General features: G+C 34.9%; 1 protein-coding gene across 4 annotated transcripts in view; it reads left to right on the forward strand.

Annotated features, from left to right (window-relative positions):
• The window catches only part of XPO4 (exportin 4), a 121,960-nt gene that overhangs the window by 17,116 nt on the left and 84,833 nt on the right, over positions 1–20,011 (forward strand). For 2 of the 4 annotated variants that reach the window (XM_059143773.1, XM_059143774.1), the window contains exons 2-3: positions 10,178–10,283; positions 15,682–15,823. In XM_059143773.1, coding sequence (XP_058999756.1) covers positions 10,178–10,283; positions 15,682–15,823 — 248 coding nt within the window. Of the gene's footprint in view, positions 1–10,176; positions 10,284–15,400; positions 15,572–15,681; positions 15,824–20,011 lie in introns of those variants that run through there. The other 2 variants (XM_059143777.1, XM_059143775.1) reach the window with 2 other exon arrangements.

Below are 20,011 nucleotides of genomic sequence, written 5' to 3' on the forward strand. Positions count from 1 at the left end.
TTTTTCCTTTTGTTATCATAGTTATATCAATTTCATTAACTTCTGATGATAATTTGCTTGGCATGTTTTTTCCCATCCTTTTCTTTTCAGCCTTTTTATGCCCTTAGGTTTTTTGTATGCACGAAGTTGGATTTCCTTTTTATCTAGATTGAGAATCTCAGGGGTTTTTTTTGTTTGTTTGTTTTTTGTTTTTAAATCTACAGTTAGTTTATTTATATTTATTTGTGATTGCTGATAAGTTATATATTTTTGTTATTTTGTGTATGTGTATATGGTTCTTCCTTTTGCTTTCTTTTGAGGTTTGAGAATCTTTTGTTTCTCATTCCATGGTTTGGGTGTTGTAATGTATATATTTTCTATTTTCTTGACCATGGCAGATATTTTAGTATGCATACTCAATTTAATCTGTATATGTTGTCCCAGAACAGTGCAAGAATTTAGAACTACCTCTCCTGATTTATGTTCTGTATATTGTCCAAAATCTTAAGCACCTTTTAATTTCATAAATTAATCATTTTAAAAATATTAGTATTCAGATTTAGTCCCCTAATTAATTTCTTTGTCCATAGTCCTTTGCATTCAAGACTTTCCATCTGGGATTCCTTTCCTTCTTGGAGTATATCCTTCAGAATTTCCTAAAGGAGGAGTGTTTCCATAGTTAAGAGTTTTTATTTAGGGAGCCTGGGTGGCTCAGTGGGTTAAGCCACTGCCTTTGGCTCAGGTCATGATCTTAGGGTCCTGGGATCGAGTCCCACATCAGGCTCTCTGCTCAGCGCGGAGCCTGCTTCCTCCTCTCTCTCTGCCTGCCTCTCTGCCTACTTGTGATCTCTCTCTGTCAAATAAATAAATAAATTCTTTAAAAAAAAAGTTTTTATTTAGCTTTTATTTGCATGACCATGTCTTCAATTTCATCTTAATCCTTGAAAGATGTTTCCTGGATCTGCATTTCTAAGTTAATAGTTACTTTTTGTTAGTACTCTGTAAGTGTTACTCTGTTTTCTCTCTAGTCTGGTTTTTCCTTGCTTTAAGAAATCATTTTCAAACTGTTACTTCTTTGAAGATAATCTTTCTTTTTTGGCTGTCTTTCGGATCTTCTCTTTAATTTTTGGATTCTTCAGTTTCACTGTGGTATCAGTAATATGATTTTTTTTTTCTTTTTTTATTCTGTTTGGATTCATTGGGCTTTCTTACTTTGAGCTTTAGTGTTTCTCATAAATTTTGAAATTTACTTACCAATTTGGAATACTTCTGCCATTTTTGAATCTTTATTTTTCTCATCCTTACTAGATGGTGTGTCAGTAAAGATCTTGGCAAAGGAACACTAAAAGGAGTAATTGAACAGTGTTACACTGGGGTAAGGTCTAGGAATCGCAGTGTTGCATTGGGGTAAGGTCTAAGGGAACCGCAGTGGATAGGGAAGCTTTTGTTAGGGCCTGAATGTGCAGGGAGGGAGAGTGAAGAATTTGAGAGAGCTGCAGCTGTAGTAGAGAGCAGCCTGACTGGAGTTGTGGCTTTTGGTGAAGAAAAGGTGCCACATGCTGGGGCTAGGGGAAGAGGGTGAGGAAGCCTAGATGATATGGTTTTGTGTAGGTTAGTTTCCTGGGGCTCTAACCTTTACTTTGTCCTCCAAGACTTTTAATGTTTGTACCTCTCTACATTTTGAATAATTTTTTGTATCTCTTTTCAGTTTTCTCCTATATTTAAAAAAATGCCTTTTTTTAAATATATATATATGTGTGTGTGTGTGTGTATATATGGATATATTTACTTATTTATTTTAAAATATTTTATTTATTTATTAGACAGAGAGAGAGGTCGCAAGTAGGCAGAGAGGCAGGCAGAGGGGGGGGGGGGAAGCAGGCTCCCCATTGAGCAGAGAGCCCAATGCGGGCCTCAATCCCAGGACCCTTACTGAGATCATGACCTGAGCCAAAGGCAGAGGCTTAACCCACTGAGCCACTCAGGCGCCCTCTTACGTGCCTTTTAATCTATCCATTGAATTTTTAACATTTTTTGAGGCATATACAATAAAATTCACAAATCTTGGGTGTCTAGTTTGATGAGTTTGGGCTGTTGTATATACTCCCTGTAACTACCATCTAAGTGAGATATATGTTTATAAAATGTTGAAATTTTTCTTGTATGTTGTTCCTAAGAGATCTGTTGTGTTATCTTGCTACTTACTTTTACCATTTTTAAGTACTTTCATATAGTTGTACAGCCTTCACCACTATCTCCAGAATTTTTCCATTATCCCAAACTGAAACTCTGTACTCATTAAATAATAATTCCCCATTTCTCCCCTCACCCCATCCAAGGCAAGCACTATTCTACTTTCTTTCTCTATGAGTTTAACTGTTTTAGATACCTTATATAAGTGGAATTATATGGCATTTTTCTCATTTCTTGCTTATTTCATGCAGCAGATTGTTTCTAAGATTCATTCCTGTTGTAGCATGTATCAAAAATTCATTCCTTTTTAAGGCTGAATATATGCCATTATCTGTGTATGTATACTACCTTTTGTTTATTTATTGCTCCATCAGTGGACATGTGGTTGTTTACACCTTTTGGCTTTTGGGAGTAATACTGCTATGGACATTGGTATATGGTCTGTTTGAGCCCTGCTTTTCATTCTTTTGAGTATATACCTAGAGGTGGAATGCTGTCTTGTGTGCTAGTTCTGTGTTTAATTTTTGAGGAACTAACATACTATCTTTCATAGTAGCTGCATTTAAAAAAAAATAAATGTTGGGGTGCCTGGGTGGCTCAGTCAGTTAAACACCTGCCTTCAGCTCAGGTCATGATCCCAGGGTCCTGAGATCAAGCCCTGCATCCAGCTCCTTGCTCCATGGGGAGCCTGCTTCTCCCTCTGCCTGCCACTCCCCTTGCTTGTGCGTGCATACGCGCGCTCTCTCTCTCTCTCTGTCAAGTAAATAAATAAAATCTTAAAAAAACTAACAAACCAAACCTACATGTTTTACATTCCCACCAGTAATGGACAAGGGTTCCAGTTTCTCCACATCTTTGTCAACAACTGTTCCTTTCTTTCCTTGTCTTTCTTTGTCATTCTTCTAGATGTAAAGTACAATCTCATTGTAGTTTTGATTTGCATTTCCCTAATGAGTGATGTTGGGAATATTTTTATGTGCTTACTTGCCAGTTTGTATGTCTTTGGAGAAAATGTATATTCCTGAGGTGCCTGGGTAGCTCTGTCAGTTAAGTATTTGCTTTCTGGTCAGGTCATGATCTCAAGGTCTTTGAATTGAGCCCCGCGTCAGGCTCTCTGCTCAGCAGGGCATCTGCTTCTCCCTCTCCCTCTATGCTTTCTCTCCCTTTCTCATTTTAAAGAAAAAAAAATCTTGAATATAAAAGAAATATATATTCGAGTTCTTTGCTCATTTTTAAATTGAGTTCTTTGTTTCTCTTTTGTTTAGTTTTAGGAATCTTTTATAGATTCTGGTGGTTACTCGCTTATCATATGTATGATTGGTAAAAATTTTTCCCATTCTGTGAATTGATTTTTTGTTCTGTTGATAGTATCATTTGATATGCAAAGGGTTTTTTAATTAGGTTTGCATCATATAGTTTTAAGTTCTTTTAAACATTTGTACTGTGTTTCTGAACGTTTCCAATATTTAAGAGTTTTGTTGGTTTGATTGCTTAATTTATTATTTTGCAGACTCATGGTGACATGTTTTCTCACGTGTTTAAAAGTTTTTGAATATTAGCTGTGGGAGGTGTTTCTAGAAAAGTCTGAAACCTGGATTATAGTGCATGACCAACACAGGACTACTTTAAATTTATTGGCTTGAAGTTTTTGGGCCACATGGGTACTGTTGAAATGAAGCAGAAACTTGTTTGAAGGCTTGTTCATGGTTATCAATTGTAGTAATTTTCTACTTTTACCTATCACTAAGATCCAGGCTAGGAAGTTTCTTTCTCCCTCTCTTCTTCCTCCCTCTCTGTTTTTCTTTTTGTTTTTAATGGTTTACCTGTACTAAGTTTTATGTTTACCTGTACTCAGGTTTTGTTTTTTAATGGTTTACCTGTAATAAATTTTATGTTTACCTGTACTCAGGTTTTTGTTTTTTAATGGTTTACCTGTACTCAGTTTTATGTGGAGGGATGTCCTGTTAGTTCCCATCTTAGGAGATTCCTGATTATATCTTGTGTCTTTTTTACCTTTGGGCAGCCATCAGAATGGAAATTCAAGGTCACCTGGGATTGGCAGATGTCTCTTGGGTAAATGCATAAGTGCCGTTTTTAATCTTTGGATCACTGCTTTGGTTTAGTTTTAGCTTCTGAGGATTTCTTAATTTGTTGTAAGCTCAGGAGTACATTAAAAATGTAGAGATACTTCATCCACCATTTTTATTTGATTTTAGCTGGAGAGGAGTTCAGAGTATCTTGAACTGTTGGGGCCCAAGGAAGGCTCCCTCATTTTAAAAATGCAATGTTTCAAATAAATGGAGAAATATGAGCAGTTTAAATCATAACCATGTACCCATCTCCTGGATTAACAAAGGTTAATATAGTCATTTTACATATAATCTTAAGAATAATGTCACAGATATAATTGAAGCCTCCTTTGGGTCCCTTTTAGATACTGTTCTCTAGCCTCTGCTTCTTCATAATCATAATTTTAAAATTGTTTGTCCTTACCATCCATGTTTTTACATTTTACCCACAAAGAAAAATAAAAACTACCATAATTTAGAGTTTCTGAAATTTTATATAGATGATATGTTATATATATTCTGTCATTTGGTCTCTCCTCTGTCAATTTCTATTGTGAAATGATCACAGTTAATTAATACATGTCAACATACATAGCTACTAAATCTTTTTCTTAAGATGAGAACTTTTAAGATCTATTCTCTTAGAAACTTTCAAATACACAATATTATTAATATAGTTACCATCCTATACATAGCATCCCCGTAGCTTACTTATTTTATAACTGGAAGTTTGCCTTTTCACCCCCTTCACCCATTTCATCTTCCTCTTCCTCACAGCCACCAATCTGATCTCGTATCTATGAAGAGCTGTTTTTTGTTAGAGACAACATATAAGTGAGATCATTCTCTTTAAGTAAATGTCTTTCTCTCTCACTTCACTTAGGCATACTGCTTTCAAGGTCCTTTTTCCTCGTTAATTTGACTCTTTTGGGCCTTTTCCTTACTTGTCTTGGGATCTCCTTGTCATATTCTGAGATGAACCATAAGGTTCATTGGTATTTAAATTGGAATTGTATTAATTATTATAGGTTAATTTGAGGAGACGCATGTGTATTTTTAACTGCAGTTCTCTTACCAATTATAAGATGTATTCATCAGCGTCATTAGATGGGAACCCTGATTTGCCTGGAGAGATCCTTGACTGGAAGTTTCCCAAATACTGCGCTACAGAGATAGGATTAGAAACCTGGGGATTTTAAGTCAGTATCCCATTCTTTTAATTAAAGGGGACTCTAAGATTGTTTAAAAGGATTTTTAAGGTAGTGTAAACCTGTTTGTAAGCAGAAAGCACAGTGCCATTGCTTAGCATAACTTTAAGATAAAAAGAGAGAAGAGAGGAGGGAGGAAATGAGGTGATAAGTGAGCAGGGAGCCAGTGGGACAGGAATGGGAGAAGGATTTAGATTTCAGAGAAAGTTGAGGGGGAGGGAATATTTTGTTAGAAATTGGAGAAGGATATAGGAGATCAGTCCTTTTGAAAAGGAAGATACATAAAGGAGCTAGCTAATCATACAGGAAGGCTTTCACTTTGGGAAAGAAAAGAAAGATCATTTTCTGAGAGATTGGAATACTGGGTATCATGAGATGAGAGGTTTGAGAGAAAAACAGATTTGAAAGGACAGTTTTTGGGAGTGTGCTAGGAAATCACAAGAGATTAATTAGGGCACATCTCTCAAATGAGTTTAGCTGGAAAGGTCCAGTATCTGGAATTTAGTCTTTGTGGAACACTTGAAATATTGATATGATAATATCATTATGTGTTACGGTTTTAAGTTTAGGTAGGAGCATTGGTAAGTTCCAAAGGTTTAAGGAAAGATTGTAGATAGAAAACTAAAAATTGAACAAATTCTTAACTTAAAGTCTTCAGGGAATGAATGAAAAGTTGCCAGTAAACATGTTTTTAGGTAGTACATCTGTGATTTTCTCTTTTTTAGTGTATGTGCTGCCAAAGGGAGCACCATCTGTGATTTTCTAATTTGAACATTAAGCCATGCTCTCTCTCTAACAAAAAGAACAATTAGAGCTAAGAAAATTCTTATTATGAGCTCTATGACATAGCTTCCAGTTTTGTTTTCTACTTTTGTTGCTTGTTTCCTTTCTACAAGTTGTGCCTGATTTTTCAATCTTTGACCATTTTTTTTAACACAGTCCTATAAATGTTGGTATTTATAGTAAGCCAAGAATATTACTCAGATTTCTCTAATAGCTATCTGATAGAAATTAGTCTCAGTCATGTCTCCTCATTAGTACTAAAAAAGAGTCAAATAATGGGCTTTGATATCACACAAATGTAAGGTGAAATTCTGGTTATGATATTTATTGTGATCTTGGGTATGTGACGATCTGCAAATATAAGTTTCTCCATATGTAAAAGGGAGGAAATAATTTGTACAGGGATGTTGCGTGATTAAATAAGAGCTTATGTATGTAACTTAGCAGTCTGCATGAGGAATAATTAATGCTTTTGTTGTTAACCAGAATAAAAGTTACTGTAGCTGCCCAGGGAAAGAAAAAGTCTGAAGGTCTCATAGGATTTAGCAAGTGGGATTTTTTGAGGATAGATTAGCATGATGACAGAGAAACCAGAATGCAGTTAGTGGCAGAAGTGATAGACTGTCATAATTATTTGCGTGATTACTTGATCAATGTCTGTCTTTTCTAAGACTCAGAATTCTGTAAGGGCAGGGGTAATTTTCCCTGTTGTTACACACTCAGTTTCTGGCATGGTGTTTGAAGTTTAGGTAGCCTTAGTAAATATTCTTTTAATAGAAATTATTTAGGTACTTTGGTTTTCCCAAACACCTCATATTAAATATGTCATTTAATCCATTTATTAGTGTATTTTGAGTTCTAGCTTCAGATGCCCTTGGCTGTGTGCTACCAATGGTGTTTTCTCAGGGTTTTTTGTAAATTGAAGGTGGCCTGGATAGGCTATGGAATGGTGCAGGCTGGGCGAGAAACACCAGTATATTGCGTTAGGAATTTGTAAGCTTCAGGTTTCTTGCTAGCGTGACTCCTTAGAAAAACCTCAATTTTTCCCTGATGTTGACTTTGTTGTCCTGAAGAAACCCAGAATTGCTCAGCTGCTGTTTCCTCTTACCATTACTGTACTCTGCTACCACCTACTATTTCTTTCAGCTCTTCTGATTCATTTGACCACACTTCGTAAGTGTGAGCTTTTTAAAAGTTTTTACTATTTATTAATGACAATGAAAGAACATTAATAGACAATACAAAAAGACTCTTTTATTTTACTATTATTTCTTTACTGAAAGTTTACAAGCTATGTAAAACATCCTAATGCCTGCATTGGGTGCTAGAGGAGGACTTTTAGGGGGAATTTACTTCCTTTCTATCTCCATGCTTTAAACACAGTAAGTCTTACATGGTACTGAGCCATCTAAGTGTAGTTTCTGTTAAAGAGTTAGGGCACTAGGTTCAGTTTCCACCTCTGTTTCCTCTTTGACCGTGAGCAAATTGATTACTCCATTCCTCAGTTTCCTCATCTGTAAAATGGGGATAATGATAGTTTGTACCTCGTAAGGCTGTTATTAGGATTAATGAGATTATATATGTACGTTCCCATCCATCTATTTGAAAATAATGCTTTGCAATGCTGAGTACTCAGTCTTGTTGTGTTGCCTCTCCTTTTGGTATGTGCAAGGCTCTAGGGCTCTAGGAATTTAGAGATGAGTAAAGTTAAGTTTCTGGTGTCAGAAAAGTCAGAGAAAAGGAAAGAGGGGTAAGCAAATACTTGGGAGTACATTATGGTAAGTTAAGTAGTAGAGATACACCTGTAGTGTATCCTACAAGGTGAGAGAGACACATCATTTGTGTTCAGGCTGACTAGGGAGAGGTCAGAAAAAGCTGATGAAGGAGAGACTGAAGCAGAATTTGAAGGATGAATTCTGATTTCTTTCTTTCTTTTTTTTTTAATTTAATTTTATTTTTTCAGTGTTCCAAGAGAGTTCTGATTTCTAAAGAGGAAGGAGTTTACAGGTGGAGGTTCCATAGGTCATACTATGTAGGGACTTTGGAGGGAAAAATGTATATTTTTGGTTTAGGCTCCCTGCCTGCTGAATCTTTAGGGGCTGGGAATCTGTTTTGTGTTTTGTTTTTAACAAAAAAACTTCAGCACTCAGCAGTGCATAGAACTTGCTATTTGGAAACCACTGCCAAGTCATTTTCAAAAAGAATTAAAAGCTTTGGTTTTGGGAAACTAAAGTGAACACCATATTGCCATTTAATGAATCAGTTGATGATTTTATTGTTTTTATGATAATGTTCAACCAGGTGATTGAGATAAACCAACTTTTAGATTATACTTCACTACTTAGGAAATCTGATACTTTATAAATGAAATAGTTAAGTTATATTGAGACCTGTACTTTATTAGAGTGTCTAAAGGTCATTAGCCTTAGGAACTATTTTTGTTTGTAGAGTAACTGGCATGATTATTTGAAAAATTGTATATGTACTGCTTTTCAAGGGTGATGAGATGAATGTTTAAATCAGAATTACCTGGGCAATCCATAGTTGTTGATTTGTATTCATAGCAGTATAACATGTTGCAGTGATGTTTAATAATATGCCTGTGTTTCTGGGGTATAGTCAGCAGATATTAATGAAAATATATCTTGCGAAAACACAAACTTGTTGAATTTAAAAAGACGGTGAGATGAAGAATTTGCAAATGGAAGGACAAAAATATTTATATTTAGCATAGATTTCACAGTATTTTATTAATAAAGCCTTTTTTCAAAAAACATTAAGGAATTTAACACAATTCTTTAATAAAAATATTTTCATTTTTATTAGAGAGCTGTAGAGGGTGCTGTATCATTGGGAATAGTATCTGAATTGGTTTTAGCTAATTACAAGAATTCCTTTAGGCCAGACTATCAAAGTTGGTTAATTTCTCATAGATACACATTTCTGCCCACTATTTTAACTAAAATTATAGTGACTAATGTTGCTATAGTTTATTATAATGGTCTAACATACTTTATTGCAAAATGTTTTTTATCTTCCAGATTATTTGAATCTAGTTGAAATTTTGATCTCCCCATTTTCTATTGGTTACAGTAGCAAAGGTTTATTTTCCTACCATCTACCCTGACTCTTCCCGCCCAAATTGCGAATTCTGGTATTTAATTGGTAGACTTATTTAAACAACCTCTTCTCTTCAGATGGGTCCCAATCAGTCGAAGATAACCATGCCATATAATGAGAATATATATATTTTAGGTTCAAAAGAATATTTATCTTTAGAGAAAAAAACAAAATGGAATTTTAGAACAAAATGGAACTTTAAAACCTGATAGACTTTACAGGTGGTTTTTGTTAAGCCAGAATTCTGGCTTTTTCTGATTTATTTATTATTCAGATAGGAGTTTTATAAATCCCAACTTCACTGTTCCCTAGTTTTTCTGGTTTAATGGTGATTTTAGAAAACTTGATATGTAGAATTATCTGGTAATAACTTTTATTTTAAAGGATTGCTGTTAGAAAACACATTTTTAGTAACTTAAGGATTCATTTTCACCAGTGCTGAAGAATTTAGAGATTATTTGAACTTGATGAAGTGATATATTTTAGAATAAAAAGCAGTAAGTTAGCTATGTTTAAAAAATAAGGAAAATGTTGGGTAAGTATCTTCTAAAATGTAGGCATCTTTAAAGGCTTCTCATCCAAACTTTGCCAGGAATTTCTTCCTTTTTCCTGAAACCATATTTTAAATATTTATTAAGAAGTTTTATACTATAGTTTCTTTAAAATAAGAAGCAGGAATTTGTCCTTTCATTACCACCACCCATCCCAAGTGAAAATATTTTCTCTTTCTGTGGGTTAAAGGTTTGCTGCTGTTCAAGCTTTCTTATTAAACAAGTGTACTCTGTTTTTTTGTTTTGTTTTGCTTTTGTTTTTTTAACTCTCAAGGCACCACCTTCCATGGTTAATAATGAGCAACGCCAGCATGCAGAGCACATATTCTTATCATTTAGGAAATCAAAATCACCATTTGCGGTTTGCAAGCATATTTTGGGTAAGTATTCGTTTTAAAAATAATTTTGCAGAATCAGATCTCATTTTTCTGTCTTGAATGTTTTTAAATTTTTAAATTTAAATTCCTTTTAAAACAAGCAGGTTTGTATAGTTAAAATTTTCTATTAATATTGATTCTATTGAAGTGGCTTTAAAGATATTCCATAAAGCCAGACAGAGAAATTTGTTTTTACTTTGAATTTTCTTCCCCTGAATATAGTATTCAGTAATTTATTATTCAATAATTTATTCAGTAATTTTTTATTGACCATAATACAAAGGCTGTTAATGGTGGTGGTGGGGGGGAAGTCTAACAGTTTTTCAGTTGTTCAAGCGTGCTGTCACTTATCATAGGAAATGTACTATAGTATAGCTTACCCTAGTGTTTTAAAATTATGATTATTTTGGAGGTTTCAACAGTTTTTCTTTTAGTTTTTTTCAGAAAAAATTTTTTTAACCATGTAGCTTATACTCAGCTTTCTTAGCAAATATTAGTTCTGTGTAGGTTATCACTGTATATTTTTAAATGAAGCATTTTTACTCTTGTAAAAATATTTTACGGGTACCCTTTATCTGACATATGTACAGAAATGATCTCTTTCCTTTAAAAATAATCACAAAAGTTTTAACTCTTGTCCAAAAATGGCATTTTCTTAAATATATACACACAGTTTTCTTCCTCTTACATGTTTTTCAAAAACAGTAAGAGAAAATTTCATTGGTTATTGTTATTTTATAACTTAATTATTGTTGGCTCTTTTGCTTAATCGGAGCTATTTTTTGTAACCCATATTTGAGGCTCTGAGCTATCCTTGACTACAAAGTTGATTAGTTGTGTATTAAGACCTAAAATTTATGACCTTTTATTCTTGTGCTTTTAGAAAGACTCATCTGTTAGCCACCAGCACTCTGGTTTCTAGATTGAAATAGCCTATAATTAAAATCATGTTAATAATGCTTTATGTAAAGGGCTTATAAATAAGTTGTCAGATTGTAGTAGAAAGAGTATTGCTGTAGGTATGGTGAGATCGGGATACCTGCACGGTATCAACTTAGGAAGTCATTTAGCCCGTTTTTCATCTGTAAGAGGAGAACATTGGTACCCTTTTCCTTCATGGACTTGGTTGCCTTAAGCTGTTATGAGGCACAAATGTAGTAACATTTAAAACCGCTTTGTAAACAGTCTAAGTGACCCCATTACCTGATTACAGAAGGCATTTAAAAAATATGATAACCTTAAAAAAGTGCTCTGTTCTCTTTTTGCAAGGAGCTAGCAGTGGTGGTGAAGGTGGCTCTGTTTCATTCAGGAGTTAGATCTTACCATTAGAGGGACAGTTTTAATAACCACCTTTTAAATTCTAAATGAGGCAGTTTTGGTCTTTTTTTTTTTTTTTTAATGGTCAATTTTTATACTTTGGGGTGAATTTGTTTCTGGCACTAAGAAAATTTGTTACCATATGCCCATGGAGAATATTTGATTTCATGTTAAATTATAAAAAGCAAAACTAAACATCACTATTAAGAATTTAAGGGAGGCTTCATCTTTACTGCCTTGAGATTGTCCAGCATTTAGAAATTAGATTTAGAAAGCCATCGTATTAAACTAGTCACCTAAAATAAATTGAGTCTGGTTTTTATGGCTTATGCCTTAACTACATTAATTAGGATTCCATCATTTTCATCTGACTTTCTGTTGTAATTCAGTTGTCATTCTGTACTAGTTGGGAAATAGTTGATCTAAGTTTTAAGTATTTTATTAGAGTGTATTTGTTTATACAATTCTTTCCTTTTTAGAGTATGTATTTTATGAAGTACTATTGCTTTGTTATGATTTGAGCTTGTTTTAGAATACTTTTGTTTTCCTGATAAAAATTTCTAAAGAATAGTATTGCTAGTTCTGGCTGTGCTTTTAAAATCAGTTTGGGTTTTGAGACATTAACTATTTAAAAGGTTGAGTGCATGTATTATAAGCATAATCTAATCATTAATGTACTGCAAAGCCCTGTGTTACATTAATGTTTACATCTAAACTTCACAGAAAATCTTTCAACTCCTTACTCAGTTGCCACCAGCACAGAAGGGTTAATTCCTCTAAGAAGACTTCTCATACACGTGGCAGTCAATCGCAATTCAGAATTTTCACATTCTTATTTAGGGATAATATGTCATTTTTATACAGTGGGTAATATTCTGATAAAGGGGAGACTTTCTCTTTGATGCTTCCCTTCTCTGGCCTCTTAAAATTCTTCCTTCCCACTTAAGTTTTATGTTGCTTGTTTTTCCCCATTTCTTTCTCTTCTACACTTTTATTTTTATTCTAGGTTTACTTTTCCACTCTTCTCTGTGTGTGTGTGTGTGTGTGTGCGCGCGTGCACACGCGCATGTGCGTGTTCATGTTGCATGCCTGTGCATTTTATCAGAAGACTTTTAGACTTCAGAAGTCTGGCACTTAAGGTTTTGCTAGTTTGGTCTGGTCGAATGTGTGTTCCCAAATCCTGCAAGTTCTGTTCTTGTTTAAGAAATACCTCCAACCAGTGAGAGATTGGTTCAACGCTTCTGGGACTAACTTTGTAGCATTCTTCTATCCTTCCCTCAGAGAGAAATGGATTTCTTTAATTTCTTATCTCAGAAGTGGTTGAAACAAAACAAAGTGAAACCCAAGACTTATTGTTGTTTGGTGTGCCTATGTATCATTAAGCAGACTCTGGAGCTTCTATTGCCTGTGCTTTAGACAGAAATCTTTAAGGCTAGAGGTAAATGTATATAGTAGCTGATTATCTCAGCCTTGACTATTACGGTTTTAGTATTCCTCTGAAAATATTTTTGATCAGAATGTAGTGCTCTGCCTCTCATTATTTACTTCAATTTATTTCACCTCTCATTATTTACTTTAACTTTTGTCTTCATGGTTCTGTGTAATTTCAGATGGCTGACATGATAGAAATTAATTTTATTTACATAATTATTATTAAAGAAAGTTACTGTGGTGGGAAGTGAAAGCTTCCTGCCAAAGTGGCCCAAAATAATTATCTAGACAGTGTCCTGGTCAGTGGAGAATCATCCTACAAGTATCAGAAATTCCAAGTAAATTGTGATTTCCTCATGAAGACTTTGCAATTTCAAGCATCTTTAGAGCAGAGAGCAAGAATAAGAGCTTGTTTGTCCAAGTGAAGTCCTAATCTTCTGCTGGTAGCTTCTAGAGTTCCATAGAGCTTCTGCACATTTATATTACGTGTACATACAGTTTATGAAGGCTAATCATAAGTTTTACGAGAAGGTATAATTCATTAGGTTAGGAAGATTCTTCCTTTTAAATTTGGAATTCAGCTTTCTTTTTTTCAGATCCTCCATTCTTAGAGACAGCTTCTTATGGGAGTAGTAATTTCGCTATGCCTATTTAATATCAAACAGAGGTATCTAAGAGTTATCTTGGAAACTTTTGAATGTCATTCACCTTCTGCAGTTATTTCCTCCCCCAACCCTTGCAAAAAAAGGAGGAGGAGGCAGGAAAAATGGATTGGGTATAAGTACAAACAGAAATAAGCATGTTTCATTGCTTATGAAAACAAGAAGGTACTTGCTTGGTCTCTCTTCATTGGCATATGCCTTTAGGGGCGGGTTAGTATAGCTCAAGAAACATTTACCAGCCATGCTTATTGAACTTCTTCTCTTAATCTCTTGGTTCATCAACACTTTCTTTAGCTGTAAAATGCAGAAAATGAATTAGATGATCTTCGGAATAGTATTTCCAAAATTCTGTGAGTCCGTAAGATTTTGCTTCTTTGTTAAAACTCATAGTTAAGGATTTCAGGTTTCTTGTCTTTAAAATTTTTACCATTGCAATAGAAAATGAAATTAGGCCATCAATCATCATTCAGTTTCAGGAAGAGGTTTATAATAAGAGACTACCTAACTTACCTTTATGAAGCAGTACCATATTTTTCCTTAAGTGATCTAAATAGATAGAGCTAGTTTCTGTTTCAAATCCTCTTTGAATAAAACATGGTTTGTTTGTTTTTTACTCCTAGAACTTTAAACATCTTTTTATAATAAGTTTACATTTTTGGAAGCTATTGCTTTATTTATTGATAATTTTTTAAGGTTTCTAAATTTTTGTGAGTTCTGATTATCATCTCAATTAGAATTCATGTTAAGATAGCATGGAATAATCAAACTTAAAAAGAAGAAAGCCCGAATTGGTTCCTCTTATTAGTTTTTATAGGTTCAAAACTCATATGTAGTAGTCTAAATTGATAGAAATTTATGTAGGATATACCTTTTCTCATGCATTTTTATAGCTTATTGTGTCAAGATCACTTAAAGATTTTTAAATGACCTAAGCTTGAGTAGGAGAGAAAATGATGTGCCTGACTATATCTTCATGCTCTTCTAATAAATTCTTGAAGGTGCCATTCTATGCCTAGAGTTAATTTCTCATGGCTTTCAGATACTCATGTCTAGTGATCTTGGCAAATAACCTGCAGTCTAATCATAGACTTTTCATGGATTTCACATGATGGTTATTTTTTAGGACTTCACAAAATTTCTATTTTTTCTTGACTTCATTTTGACTGTTTCTCCCTTTTGATAATGCTGTTTGGAAACCGATTGTAGTGGTATTGGTGAAAGAAAGAAAAAATAGAAGATTAAAATATTTCTTACGGATGTTAATTTTCTATTTTTTCTTTCCCTCCTGATTTAGTTTTTAGTTCAGAAACTATAACTTGCTAGTTAAGGCTGGGTTTTTCTAAGTGTAGCTTTGGAATTTTACTCAGTTTGAACAATATTGCAATCAGAAAATTCACAAGAACTTCTCACCTTGTGTAAATGTGACTCATTTTTGTTTTCTTTTCTTTCTTCTTTTTTTTTTTTAACATTTTGAGAAAAGTAAGCTGAACGTGATAGTGTTTATTTCTGAACTTGCTATTGGAGATGGGCCATCCTGCTGAAAGCTCAGTCACTTAACAAATATTTTAACAGCATGGCTCATCACAAATAGTGATGTTCAAAGACTAGTTTAAGATATTTTGCAGATACAAAGCTCTATTTTGCACAGGGTGAGAATCTCTTAGGAAATTTTCTGATTGCTTTATATTTTTATTTTTATTTTTTTTAAAGCTGTGTTATTTTTTAGTTCTTCATGCTTTGGAAGTAACAGTTGAAGAGAGGTGAGGAAAGTTTGTGAAAATTGTGATCGGTGATTAGCTGCCACCTGCCTGGGGTGTCTTCTGAGAGGAACTAACCTCTTTGTGGTGCTAGAGCAAGGTCACTGGATTAAAAAAGGAACAGGTAACCATCTTATTCCTTGTCTGAAAAGTTCTGTTTTTAAATTAATAAATGCAAAATGTTCAAAGGAAGATGAACTACTGTTTAAAGAAAGTTTCTAATTTTCTCCTCAGAAACAAGTAAAGTGGACTATGTCCTCTTTCAAGCTGCCACAGCCATAATGGAAGCAGTTGTCCGAGAGTGGATTCTCTTGGAAAAAGGTAGCATCGAGTCACTGCGAACATTCCTTTTAACATATGTCTTACAGAGGCCTAAGTAAGTATGTGGTGGAGGTACTGCTAAAATACTTGTGCTGTGCTTCTCTCTCTCTCTGTTTTTTTAATGATAATGATAATGATGTTTATGGTTAAGCTCTGTTTGGAACTCCTATTTTAAAAATCACATGGTTGTGAGTTGTTTTTGGTACTTAATGAAATACTACTTTTTCTTTACGCTTACAGTACTAGGTTTTGTTTCTTTGAAAAGATGATGCTGGATGTTAGGGATTTTTTTTTTTTTTTTAAGAATTTATTTATTCATTTGGCAGAGAGAGACACAGCAAGAGAGGGAACACAAGCAGGGCAAGTGGGAGAGGGAGAAGCAGCAGCCTTCCTGCTGAGCAGGGAGCCCGATGTGGGGCCGAATCCCAGGCTCATAACCTGAGCTGAAGGCAGAACCTTAACGACTGAGCTACCCAGGTGCCCCGGGTGTTGCGTTTTTTTTGATGTTGGTTTAGTTCCAAAGATTTTGATTATAAATAAAAGTTGATCTTGGGCTCAAATGAAAATACTTTGTACTTACTTGTTCTTTTGGTACTTAGTAAGTATTATAAGACATAGGTGAGTATCCTAAGACAGGTGAAGAGGGAACCATCTGTATTATGTATATATGTACATAGAAATGCACGTTAATAAGGCTGTAGAAGAGAAAGAACCAAATTTTAATAGTTTCTTTTGGAAAATGGATCAGTTTTAAGAAATGGGGTAAAAGTAAGTTTTCTTTTTGTGTCATACACATTCTGTCTGAATATTTTATAAGATTTGTACATTCATTGCCTATATGACTTTTTTAATATGATGAAAATTGTCAGTCACACTATTTGGGGGAGAAATTCATATACCAGGGTGCCTGGGAGGCTGTTAGGTTAAGCGTCCGACTTGATTTCAGTTCAGGTTTTGATCTCAAGGTTATGAGTTCAAGGCCCGCATTGGGCTCCATGCTGGGCATGGAGCCTACTTAAAAAAAAAATGAAGAAGAGAAAAGAATGCATTTGCTACTTACCTTTTTTTTTTTAAGTCCCCTAAACACCAAGTTGTCATTTGAGAAGAGGCAGTGCACATTGTATGTATGCCATTTGCATAACTGGACAATTGAATTCGAGGAAAGTGTTATGTAATCAGAAATGTTGGTAATTAGGAATTTCAATTAGTGGCATTAAACATACATAAAGCTTTAAAAGTAGAACATACATTTGTTCCTACTGATTGTTCACTAGCAGTCTCTGAATTCATAATATTTAATAATAATTACTGGCACAAATTTAGCACACAGTTAAATGCTGGTTGCTTTACAGATGCAAGAATGCATGAGAGAAAAAAGGCAAGATTTACTTAGCCTATAAACATTACAGGTGTAATGGGTAATGTTTTCTATAGATGAGTGAATATAGATGTGTGTAAAGGGAGAGTTTGGCTTGTTTTTCCCCGTTTTAATAGCATAAGGAAAAATTGACCAGTTTTCAAACCTTTCTCTTCTCCTTCACACTGATTTTCTTTATTTAAATTTTAATTTGTGTGATGTGATGAGGCCATTTGGGTGTGATATGATATTGTCTTGCCCTGGGGCTGCTCATTGATCCCATCCTTCCCACTTGGGAACCACTGAAATCTGAACCACACACTTAATATATGGTAGACTTAGAGAGAGAGAGTGAGTGTGTGTGTATGTGTTTACACGTGCTCACATGTGATCTCTTTTATTATCCAAGAATAATCTCATTCTTACTTTTTTTTTAAAGGAATTTATTTATTTATTTGAGAGAGGGAGAAGAGAGAGAACAAGCACAGAGGGAGAGGGAGAAGCAGCCTGCCTGCTGATGCCCGCTGAGAGCTCGTTGGAGGGCCTGATCCCAGAACCCTGAGATCATGACCTGAGCTGAAGGCTCAACTGACTGAGCCACCCAGGCGGCCCCCACATAATCTCATTCTTAAATAATTTTCATTAGTTCAGAAGCTGTTTTGGAGCTGATTGTTGGGTTCTACATTGGTTCACTTACATATTTTCTCCCAAACTGTTTAAAAACAAAACTCTCAGCGAAATTGTAAGAAGAGTACAGTAAACACACACATACTCTTTTCCTAGTGGGGATTCAGTTAACATTTTGTCACATTTGATTTCTCTTATATATGTGCATTCCCCCCCGCCAACCACCTGAAAGTATGCCACAGAAATCGTGGTACTTCATCTTTAAATATTTGAGCATCTCTCCTGAGAGCATAATCTCAATACTCTTGATATAATTGACATATCTGTGTTAATCTAATGTAATTCTGATTCTACATTTTCATTTCCCCAGTTGTCTGAATTATGTTACTGATATTCTTTTTCCTTTATGTTACTTGTTTGATCCAGAATTTAACCACAGATTATATGTTGTATTTAGTTGTCATGTCTCTTCAGTCTCTTTTAATCTGGAATAATTCTACCCTTCTTTTGTTTCTCATGACACAGCCATTTTTGTCTCGTAGAATTTCCTACAGTATGGACTCAAGTCAAATGAAAACCATTGGTATACTGCATAGGTAGAATACTATGAATATTGTGTTCATAATGTTACATACTTCTCATTTGGTGCACAGAATTTTTTCTGGTTTTTTTCCTCCTAATTGAGATAACATTTGCATAGAGTAAAATGGAAGGTACACTTGACAGTATAGCAGAGTGGTTCAGAAAGGGACTGATTTCCACTTCTGCCACTCTGCACTGGCAGATTACCCTCTTTGTGCATTAGTTTTTTTAATTGTTGTTTAATTAACTATTAGAGTTAATACTATTTTACTCAAAAGATAGCTGTGAGGATTAAATGTATGTATTTCTGTGAAGGTGGTTTATAGGAAGCCTTGCATACTGTAAGGATCAACAAACGTTAAACATTATTATTTATTTTCCTATTAACTTACAATTTTTGCCAATGGACTTCCTTCAAACTTGCTTTATGGGGGCTCCTGGATTGCTCAGTTGTTGAGCATCCGACTCTTGGTTTTGACTCAGCTCATGATCTCAGGGTTGTGGGATCAAGCCCTGCATCAGGGTCCCTGCTCAGTAGGGAGTCCGCTTGGAGATTCTTTCCCTCTATCCCTCCCCGCAATTATACACACACACATGCACCCCCACCCTCAAATAAATAAAATCAGCTTTATGTACATTTCCTAGGAGTAATCAGTGTATTTGAAATTATTGTGTTGCTCCAAAAGTACAGAAATTCACTTTGATCAATTCATATTCTTCCACATAGTAGGATCTCTGCATTTATTTGTTTAATGAATACTTCAAGTCTGTATTTTGAAGGAATGCTTTTCACTTCAGTCTTGACAGGGAGACATGTTTGTTTGTAAATGCCCATCATGTGTTGGGGGTGTCCTCCTTAGTAATGGCCCCCCAACCATGTTCAGGGAATGTTTTTGGAGAAAGTGGCATCACAGTCTTGGCAGAGGATATCAACATTTAGAGGCCAGGAAGTGCATGTGCATTGTGCCAGGAATTGAAAGAAGCTCAGTATTTCTGCAGTTTGGAGTATGTGTGGGTGGGGGGAGATTAGAGAGGGCAGTAGATACCTGACCATGAAGGGCCCCAATCGGGACACTTTCCAGGGCTAAAGAAAACACTATTTGTAAGTAATGATGTGAGACAACAGGTAAATTGGGAGTGTTCAAAGAAAGCTGGGCAGGATCCCACTGCTTATAAGCCATATTAAGGAATTTGGAGTTTATCCCAAGGGCATATGGTTGTCGTATCCTATGGCATTCTAGAGTCTGGATTACAAAGTTCAGAGTTAGTTTTCTGAACCTTACCTTTAAGAAGAGATTGCAAAAAGACAGATCTCTGTTTCCTTGTGGTCTAATAGACTTTGTAGAATGCCTCTACTTGTGATCAGTCAGTGCTTCTGCCATCACACTGAGGAGCACAGTTTAGATAGGAAATTTTAAAAAGTTTTAAAAAAATTTGTATGTGTCCATAATGTATCATGAGCAGCTAGCATGTTGCCTTTTCATATTATAGGGAATGAATTTAAGATTATACTACTGGTTGGAGATGGATATAGATCAGAATTTCTAATTGACAGAATCATAAGCTGGCTCTTAATGAACTGACTTGCATCTATTGAACACTGCCTAAAGCAGCTAACACTTATCTAGCACTTAGTATGCACTGGACATAGTTTTAAGAACATTTAATCCTAGTGAC

This window comes from Mustela lutreola, chromosome 13 (genome assembly GCF_030435805.1).
Source record: "Mustela lutreola isolate mMusLut2 chromosome 13, mMusLut2.pri, whole genome shotgun sequence".
NCBI lineage: Eukaryota > Metazoa > Chordata > Mammalia > Carnivora > Mustelidae > Mustela > Mustela lutreola.